The sequence below is a fragment of the Seriola dumerili genome, unplaced genomic scaffold (genome assembly GCF_002260705.1).
Source record: "Seriola dumerili isolate Sdu_G_001 unplaced genomic scaffold, Sdu_1.0 BDQW01000052.1, whole genome shotgun sequence".
In the NCBI taxonomy this organism is placed as follows: Eukaryota; Metazoa; Chordata; class Actinopteri; order Carangiformes; family Carangidae; genus Seriola; species Seriola dumerili.
In genome coordinates, this window is record NW_019174307.1 from 22,135,884 (window position 1) to 22,146,002 (window position 10,119).

At 45.8% G+C, this 10,119-nt stretch overlaps 2 protein-coding genes across 2 annotated transcripts in view; both read right to left on the reverse strand.

Annotated features, from left to right (window-relative positions):
• itgb5 (integrin subunit beta 5) overlaps positions 1-4,045 on the reverse strand; it is a 46,130-nt gene extending 42,085 nt beyond the window's left edge. Inside the window, exons 1-5 of the mRNA XM_022740609.1 lie at positions 3,452-4,045; positions 2,546-2,631; positions 2,229-2,436; positions 1,848-2,097; positions 844-1,012 (exon numbers count right to left, since the gene is read on the reverse strand). Of these exons, the coding sequence (XP_022596330.1) occupies positions 844-1,012; positions 1,848-2,097; positions 2,229-2,436; positions 2,546-2,631; positions 3,452-3,551 (813 nt within the window). The 5' untranslated portion in view covers positions 3,552-4,045. The remainder of the gene's footprint in view (positions 1-843; positions 1,013-1,847; positions 2,098-2,228; positions 2,437-2,545; positions 2,632-3,451) is intronic.
• Positions 4,046-4,638: 593 nt separating this feature from the next.
• On the reverse strand, positions 4,639-9,390 carry rbm44 (RNA binding motif protein 44). Its single transcript, XM_022740154.1, has 13 exons — positions 9,181-9,390; positions 8,882-9,099; positions 7,937-8,474; positions 7,791-7,852; positions 7,188-7,353; positions 7,055-7,089; positions 6,870-6,951; positions 6,624-6,747; positions 6,400-6,531; positions 6,234-6,301; positions 5,984-6,057; positions 5,576-5,792; positions 4,639-4,937 (listed from the first exon to the last, which is right to left on the reverse strand). The coding sequence occupies exons 1-13, from the start codon at positions 9,388-9,390 to the stop codon at positions 4,644-4,646; spliced, it is 2,220 nt and encodes a 739-aa protein (XP_022595875.1). The 3' UTR covers positions 4,639-4,643.
• Between the last annotated feature and the right edge of the window lie 729 nt (positions 9,391-10,119).

Here is a 10,119-nt window from a genome sequence, read left to right on the forward strand (position 1 = left end):
AAAAAAAAGGAAACGATTATCTTGGAAGGACAGAAACTCACAGACATGGCATGTGTATTTAAAAAATAAATAAATAAATAAATAAATAAATAAAGGTACTTTAGATCAATGATTTTAAACAGGAAGCTGAAGTTAAAATCACGTCCAGCAGGACTTTCCCAGGCGTCCTCCGAGCGTTCCCCGGGAAAAAGGGGAAATATTTATTTTCACTATAATTCCATCTGTGAGTAACACACTGACTGAAAGTTTCACTGTTTTGTTTGGTTTCAAAACACTTTCTGCAATAAAACATCTCAAAGCTAAAATCTTATCAAATGGGGGCCGGGGTCTAATTTGTGTCAGTTTCCTTGATCTGAAGAAGTTTAAGAATGAAACCGGATCGATGAGGCCTCCGGACGTGACGGGCCCAGCCCAGTCTCCTAACCAGTGTGTTTGAAATAGCGTAGCCCGAGTAAATTACAAGGCAGGAGCTGCTTGCAGGGAGTCATTCTCTCCCTGCACAAGACAATTAAATCTGGAGAGGAGGGATACGACTGGGCCTGCGAGTGACTCGTCCTCATGTTTAACCAGCTGCACCGGACTGCACTTCCTGTTTATCCCCCACGGTGCTTTTAATTAACAAGCAAATAGGCCAGATGCTTGTCACGGGGGCATCTCGGTAGCTTCACAGCAGCTTTCCCCTCCGTCTAAACCAAAATATGCGCCGTCACTAAACAGCAAGTCAGGGTTCATTAACAGGAAGCATTCGCAGACTCTCAGAAAGCGCCCTGAATAAAACTACTAAACCGCGGAGGAATGGAAGCTTCTGTTAGAAAAACAATTAAGAAATGAGACATTAGGCACCTTACAAACAGCTGCCTGCAGGATGGCGTCGAACCCGCCCTCTGGTGCGTCCCGGTTGCGAGATACCATCTGCTTCTGCACCTCCTCGTTGAAGCGGTCCACTTTGTCCGTCAGCGAGAGGATGTGGCGGAAACCGAAGGTGGGGACGCAGTTGGGGAACAGTTTGTATCTGTGCAGGGCGACAGAGAGATCCAGGTATTTCCTCTGAAAGTCACATCAGGTCAATAACTAAAGCAGTCTGTATTTATTTAAGCCATGTTGAGGCTTTACTTTAAGGGGTCAATGATGTTTCAGTTCAGTTGGATAAAGGCTTAAAAAGTTAAATCAGATGTTCTTTAAGATCCAGCTGATTCACATGTTTCCTTCTGTTGCATGAACAGGGTGAGCAATGAGGGAAGGGAGAAGGGTTGTTCGGGGTCAAAACGCTGTCATCTGTTGGTTTAATATTTCCCCTGCCATGCTTGACTGTGTTTGACTGACACACACACACACACACACACACACACACACACACACAACCAAGGCCATAACCTAGATGTGAAGTGATGCGTGATGGCGGGCAGCGAGCTAGTGCGGTGCAGTCTCACCTCGGGGGCAAATATCGTGTGCCACAGCTTTTTTTTTTTTTTTTTTTACCCCTCTATCTGTTCTGTTTCCTTCTCAGTTTGTCCTCGTCAACAACAACCCGAGCAGCGTGACGAGGACAGGGGCCATTTTGAACAACTGCCTTCTTCACTCTGCTTTATCAAATATGAAATATCTCTCAGTCTTGCAGCTGAAGGACGTCTGACCCTACATGATTCATGAAGGTGGAAAAAAACAAGGTGTGTGGGTTTAGAGTGAATCATTACTTCAGGATTTCCCTTTTCATCTGCTGTGGCACATTCACGCCAAGTAAAGAACAGCTCTTCGCCTCAACATCACTCATGCTGCTTCTGTCTAATCCAAAAGCCATCAAACAATCCCAGTTTAAAGATGCGGTAAACCCTGTGTCCACTACCCACCCACTGCATGGATTCTCTTGATACTTGGGCGATGTGTAGGAGAAGGGGGATATGTTTTTGTCCACAAAGGTGCCGAAGCCCAGCCTGAAGTTGCTGGTGAGCTTTCCCATCTCCTGGGCCAACTTGGTGCCCAGGTTACGGATGGTGTCCAGGTCGTCTTTCATGGAAAGAGACAGGTCCATCAGGTAGTAGAGATCCACCGGGTAGTCCTCCACCTGCCGCACCTGCACTCCGAACCACGTCTGGTCTCCTGGATGGGGCAGGTGGAGAGAATCCGTTGGCTGGATGACTCATGAAAACATGCAGCTGAGGCTTTGTATTATTCATTAGAAAACCCTTTCTTTTGTTTTTAAACCTCTCTCAGGGTTGTGTAATATTTACCCGGCCGCAGGCTGAGGGAGATTTTCTGAGGCATAATCTGGACGGCATCGTACTGGCTCGCCCCGGACCCTTTAGAACTCAGGGGCATGTTCTGCAAGATCGCGATGGTGCTGGTCGGGTACTCGATGAACCGAACCTCGCAGCCCCTCCTCAGCAGGTTGTGACTGAAATCGCACCGTGACTTCAGAGTCCGCCCCCTCCCAAAATCCTGAAGGATGGATCAACCACGAACATTTTACTTTTCTAAACTGAGGAAACAAGATACAGTTGAACGTGCACTCACGCATCCTGAGAGTAACGCAGCAGGGAAACCATACCTCTTGTGCGCACCAGGCACAACTGGGGTGAATCAGGAGACATTCTTCACAGGACGTCGCGCTGCCACTCATGCACATGTTGAGACCTGAGGGAAGGTGGGGAAAAGATAATAGAGAGGCTGCAGCGCTGACACTGAAATTAAAAACTATCATCAATGTATTTAGGCAGCAGAAAAACACGCCTGTGCACATTAACGCAGCCTGAACCAATACTTTCTCTGAGAATATTATTATTTTAGTTCCTGTCGCCAGTGTGTGTGTGTGTGTGTGTGTGTGTGTGTGTGTGTGTGTGTGTGTGTGTGTGTGTGTGTGTGTGTCTCAGATTTGTGTCATTCAGCTCTATGGTAACGTTTAAAAGCTGTAGTTTGTGGTGTTGTATTGGGAGTGCATTGTACTGTAGGATGCTTCCAGTATTTCTACAACATATCGCGATATAAATGCAGCACAAAGAAACACAAACTGCAGCCAGAAAAACAAGAACATCACTGTGCAAACAACTACACATCACAAAGGAGGCATGCATGCGTTTTCCTGGTCAGTGTATGATGGGGACATTTTCAGAATCGTTGGCATTTGGTGACCGTCATGTAAATCTAATATTAAAGCCTGTGTGTGTGTGTGTGTGTGTGTGTATATTTAAAACACTGCCATTTCAATGCAAGACAAATATGTAGCATCAACATCTCCCCACTGCAACTGTCCTATAAACCTTCAGTAAACATAAACATTGGCTTCTCTCTCCTCCATGTGGCACCAGTTCAGTGATATCTGGTGTGTGTGTGTTTGTGTGTGTGTGTGTGTATACCCCAAACACTGGCTGACTGAGGGATGTTGCTGTTGCTGAAAAAGACAGGCTGATAAGAGAGAGAATTTATTGCAGAAGCAGACGAGCCAGCTTTGTCCTACCTCTGGCGGTGTGCGTTAATGTTTCCAGAAGCACGCAGCACAGAGCCGCTCGCCACATCCACGTCCCCGGGCTCCACATGGTGTCACTCAGCGTGCTCATCAACGCTCAGTGGAGAAAGACAAATTCCTATCTCTATTCGCAGCAGACACACAATTTATTTCTTTCCCATCAGACCTCTCATTTGGATTCAGTCCACAGTAAACACAGTAAAGTGTGTTTAGGTTTAGACCATCGCAGCTGCAGCGAAGCGCCTAGTCTCTGCTCATAATGACGGATCGGTGTGAAAAGAGGGAGTTTTCCATTGTTTTAAGTGTGTGCAGAAAGCGACCGCCCCACGCCACCGTCCTGTTGATCCGGTTCTTGCACTCCAGTCGTCCCGAGTCTTGTCTGTGTGGACACCTCTGCAGCCTTCCACGTCTCATACCGGACAGCGACTCCACAACTTCTCGGTCGGCTTCATGGCTTCACTTCGGTCGACAAATACGCGCAGAGGTCAAGCAGAAGCGCAAACGCAGCGCGTCAACAAAGAAAAAAAAGAAAAGATAAACACATATACACACACACACACACACACAACTCCAACAATGACTTTCTTTTCCAGAATTGAGTGTTGCTTTGCTCGGTTGTCCGGTTCGCGTCCCAGCTGCAATCCCCGCCCATTCCCAACCAGGGATTTACATTAACCCGTTCGTTGCTCTGTTGAGCCGTTGGCACCGTGCTGTGGTTGACGCCTGCAGTTGGTTCGGACACCTAGTGGTGGCTCCTGGGACTGTGGTGCAGGAGCCTCGCTGGTTGTCCCACTGGCTGCTGCCTGACGATCACAATCATCCATAAGCATGAAAAGGCGTCACAGAGGAAAGGTGATAAAATGCTCATCAATATTTTTTTTTTATTGAAACCAGATGTAAAATACAAATAAAGCTGCTGCATATACAAGTGTATGCAACCACAGAGCTACAATAAACTTCAATAACAATTACAAACAATGGATAATTATAACAAAACCTTTAGAACTACTCTTAAAAGGCCATTGTAACTTTTTAAAATGAGGTTAACTTAAATCTGATTGCTTTCAGATTAGCTGCTTCCCCCTCCCTTGGTATATGTGGCTTCTGAGGGGTTGTGATGCTGTTCTAACAAAACAAATCACTGGTATCCACCAACAACTCTCCAGTTCTGGGCCCTGCTTCCTCATAGCTGTGTGGCAGCCGGCGGCGAGGTCAGAAGCTCAGACGTCATCTCCCTGATGGTCCTGAGGGGCAGGCCGCTGAGGGCGCCCTGGTGCTTGGTCCTCAGCTCCATCAGGGCGTCCACGATCCTCTGCCTCCCGACGTCCGGGTGGAGCTGCGTCAGCTCCGCCATCAGGGTGTCGAAGCTGCCCATGGTGCCGTAGTGTTGGGGCACACAGGTTCCCTTAGCCGTGGGCGAGATGCTGACCACCTTCCTGTGCTTGAAGCTGGAGCCCAGAGACGGCAGAGACGCCAGCTAGAGAGAGAACAGAGGAAATGTTTTTACTGACAAAAGGATGAGCAGGAAACGAGTCGAATCCAAAGCTTAAAAAAACCACATACAGCTGTTCAGTTTCAGGATACACTATTAATTGATTATTAAAATAGTTGCTAATTAATTTTGCTGTCAGAGGCCCTGGGTACAACACACACACACACACACACACACACACACACACGGGTGTGACGGGTCCAAACGCAGAGTTAAACATGATGCAGCTGATGACGACATGTACAGTTTCAACAGGCCTAATCCAAGATGCCTGGATTTTTCCCAGCAGGCACCACTCTTCAATGTAACATCAAAGAGACGCTGGAGACAGACAATTTGGTTGGAAAATGAAAATCAGGTTGACGTAAAAAACCCAAGGTTGGTTAACTGACACGGTGACGTTAGGGCAGACATTGGGTTTTGATCTTTGTATGACAAGATGGCGCTGGCATGAGACGCTTGGAAGACGTAATTTCGTTACTTAACACAACCATCAGCTGTCGTCAGTGTTCAACATCCAGCTGACGTCGGGGGTTAGACGATGTCCTGACATTGAATGCACCATGCCTGCTGGGTTACTTCATCACTTCAGCAACACCCACTTTTCTGCTACATACTCTCACCTTCCTCCGGGTGCTGCTGAGGTCGGGCTTGGTCGGTTGTGGTTTGGTGGCGTCTTGTGAGGACTCGCTGACGGAGGCTGAAGCCTGGCTCCGACTCCCACCAGCAGCTCCGTCGATGTGCTCCACATGTAAAGTGTGGCCTTCCACGCTGAGGCCATTCAGCCCTCTCACTGCAGCCTCGGCAGATTGGGCGCCACTTACCATCACTATGGCGACTCTACAGAACGCAGCCAGCGAGACGGACAGTCATGTGAGTCGGTTTTGGAAGCAAATTGTTGTTGTTTTAATATAGTCAAAGCTGAAGAACACGTGTGACTGCTTCACACAAAACACATTAAACTAATACACAGTTTACAACTAGTAATGTCGTGAGGAATTTGTAGTGACAGTTATTCTCATGTCGCTCACCTCACACCGTTCTCTGGAACAGAGAAACGAACTTCAGAGGGACAGTATTTCTCAAACCACAGCATCACGTCACTCTGGCAGAGACAAAGTTTCAGTTAAAGCCTGTGCTGCCCCCTGCTGGCTACAATGGAATAATACAACACATTAAAGTTAAAAGAAAAAAAAAAGAGAAATATCTGAAGTGCTTCACTCGCATATCACAACAGTAGCAGCGTTCACTCTCATGTACTACTGTAAAGACTGAACTCACCTCCGTCACGTTACTGGGCAGGTTGGAAACACAGAGTGCTGAGCTCTTGGCCTCGTCGCTGGCAGATTCTGTGGTTACAACAAATTCAACCACTGAGGATCTGATCCAAAATTTATTCAAAGTCCTCGACCATTTACAGCTACAGCTACATTCACTGACCACCTACCATCGGTTCTATCACTTGTGACCACTGATGGGTCCTGTCCTGTCTCAGCAGCTACTGCAGGTCCTGCAGACTCAAAGTCTTCTTCCGCATCGTACCACGCCTCGCTCGTGTTGATCTCTTTGCATGCAGCACCTGTGCGCGCACAAAAAAAAAGGCAAATCTTTGATTTAATCTGTGTGATCCAAGTGATCATTTAAAAGCGAGAGAGAGACGCTTTTGCTTACTTGTCTGCTTCTCAGTCAGCTTGTGTTCTTCATGATTAGCATATCTAACCGGGGGGACAAGAGTGTTGGCTCTCCTTGCTCTGGTGGTGTCCCTCTTGACCTGTTTTTCCTGTTTCTGACTGTCCTGCAAAACAAATGAAAACTACACCTGTTCAAACTGACGAGGACTAAACACCAAATTGGGCCCAGGTGGCAGAAATGAAGCAACAACAAGCTGCTCAAAGATTTGTTCCTCTGTGAACGTACCTGGCAGCCACTGCTGCTCTGATCACTAGGACCTCCACTTTCCTCACCTGCTGGATTACACTCCTGTGGTTTCATGCAGCTCCTTAGGATCAGACAAGACAACGTTACAGTATCTACAAAGTCAAATGTCTCGTCTGCTAAACTGTTGAAACTGAATTATAGACACATGTATGTTTCTAACATACCAAGAAGGAAGATTTCCCACCACATCACCGATGATCTAAACAGGGACAACATCAGACATCTGTGGTTAAAATATATACGACACCAACAGTTTTAAGTGTTCTGACATCATGGGGTGAGTAGGCCGAGTCTTACCTGTGCAGGGATGTAACTTGTTCCTGCCGTTATCTTCTCAGAGTCGACGGTCAGAGGTTTAAGTTGCTCCAGAGGAACTCCTTCCAGGATCTTATCCCTCATCTGATTACAGTCAGATTCCAGTTTCTGCAGGACACTTAACACGTTTGCAGGAGGGTCCTTTGGCCTAAAGAGAAGGAGGAATAATAAAAGTTAAAACATGTGGAGCTAAACTGCTGGCTTCCTTTCTGCATTAGAAACATCTACCTAGATAATATATTACATTAGAGTTTGACAAGCATTAACTGTGGCAGTGAAAGAGCAACCTTGATCCTTTGAAGCAGAGGTTAACAACTGACCCATATTGATTTATATCTCCATGTGTTGCGGTGAGCTGGCCTCCCTCAGCAGAGGTATAATAGAGTCTCCAGCAGTGCTGTCTGCACATGCTGTACTGCAGGGCCAGGAGGCACAGCTCTGCTCGCTGAGCACGCTGGGTACAGTCACATTCCTTCACCAATTTACAACCCGAACTGGAAGAAATTACATAATGAAAGACATTAGTCCCAGAACAGCAGGAGACATATTCATGTTAACAGGTTTACAGTGTATCTGATACTTTACCCTTTCATTTTCTCTTTTTGCTCTCTGAGTTTTTCTTGAGTTTTCCTGATTTTGATAAATTCCTGAAAAAGGTTGAAAAGAGGCTGTTTAACATTTTTCTGGCGCTGCTATAAAGACGTGTGGGTGTTTGGTTTCAGCTGCCTCACCTCAGCCAGGTAGTCCAGATCTGCCATGTGGACTTCAGTGATGACATTCTTGTCAGCTGTTTCTGGATCCTCAGATTGGGTGAAAGTTGACGCACACGGTGTAAGCTCAGTGCCGACCATAATGTCACACGTGGGGACGCCGGGCATGGGGGAGGTGTACTTTTCTGAAGAGCTTATCTTCATGTGAGACTGAACTGACTTCACATCCTCCCTGGTGTCTGCCAGCGCTTCACTGTTAGTGCTGACTGAACCTTTCTGTCCTTCGCCGGCCAGACAGACAAGGATGCTCTTATCGTCCTCCATGATGCTATGGAAGTTGTCACTCTGATTGTCTAAGCTTAAACTGGCTTCATTATTGTCGACAGTGGACTCATTTCCACAGGCCATGTAATCCTGACACCCTTCTATTGTGCTGCTTTTCTCAACTGGGCCCAGAGGACAGTTCACCTGTTCCATGCTCCTGTTATTATCCTCTCCACCATTCCTTTCAGCGCTGTCAAAGCTGTAGTACTCGGGAGACTCGTATTCAATTGTTGACCTGTAACATGAAACAACATTGCCGATAAAAATATGTTTTCATATTATACAATGAGATGAAACAGACTGAAGTGAAAACTCATTCACAGACATGTAACAGCTGATATCCAAGTTCACTCACATTACAACCTTTATTACCTAAAAGCTACTTAACTACAAAAAGGAAACAACAGAACTATGGGATTAAGTTAAAACAAATAAAACATCTTTTGTAGTAGGATGTGATTTTCTATAGTTGATCTACACATTAGTTTTACACCAGTTTTCAAAGTGATGAATCACAATGACAATGTATAATTTCCACACCTAAAATGTAAATGAAAAATAGATGAGACAGATTAGACGGTGATGGAAGGGTTTACACTAAAATAAATGACGTATTGTGTGAGCTGTAGGAATCATCCTCACCGTGATGGACTGACTTCAGCATATGTGAAGTTTGCACTCTGGCCTTGTGTCATTGACTGTCTCCTGAGCTCAGTCTTCTCCCTCTGCCTGCATCGCTCCAGCTCCATGTCCAGAGAGAAGCTGGCCAGGGCTGCTGGATCCTGCACATCTGTACTGCTGATACTACTGGCCGTCTGCCATGATGGCCCCTCTTCGTTCAGCTGGGACAGTGGTGAACTCTTCAAAATAGAAATCATGTGTTATTCAGATTTTTTTGAAATTTTAGAAACAGTTTAACACACATACAGAGAACTGCATACCCTCTCTTTACGGGCCTTCTGATGGCTTGGTTCCTGTGTGATGGGGCTGTTGTAGGCTGTATGGAAACTGTCTTGCAGGTGAATCAGCTGGCAGACTTCCTCGTCTGGATGTTTTTGTGATCCGCCCCTGCTGCTGCTACAGCCAAGTAGGGTGAAGTTCTTCCTCACATTATTGTGAAGCATCTCCAGCTCCAGGTGTCTGTGGGGCATTTCTTGCAGGAGGCACAAACAAACAAAAATGTTATGCTGAAGCTTTTCTAGTATGAAAATTAGGTTTTAATGTAACAACAACTGTCTACTAAAAATCTTATCTCATTGGATTGGGGGGGAAGTTTCCCAGTCAAGGATTAAACCACGTTTTCCACTGATGTTTATTCACCCTCGTGGTGCAATGTCAAGACACAATGATTCAACCATGGGACTTAAGTTGTAGACTTGTGAGTCACAGATTTCTGTTGTAGTACAGTAGACGGCCCAGTCACAGAACTATTTGTGAAATGAAACTGTTGCATGTGACTCACTGGTAGTGAAACTGACGCTGGCTAAACTGAAAGGTGGTGGTCAGTGATTCAACAGGGAGCAATCAGCTTTCCTCATAAAGCTCCACTGTTTTATCCATTACCAGTGACAAACTTACAGAAAGTAATCAGAATAATGCATTTATAATCTCAGATGTTTCTTGCAATTAAATTTAAAAAAGTGTATCACTGTGCGTGTGTGAGATTTGCGTTTTTACCAAATTTGCACGTCTCTGCTCCTGGTGTTTTAGACCTGAGAACAAAACAGGGTTTCATCAATAAATCAAAGTAAAAATGAGGAATCCTTAACTCGCGTGATACACTGTGTTATCAATTCACTGCAATTATTGTGAAACATACTTATTGGATGTCATGGTTGGGTGGACAGGGCTGCTACTTCCAATGTCATCTGCATTTGTTA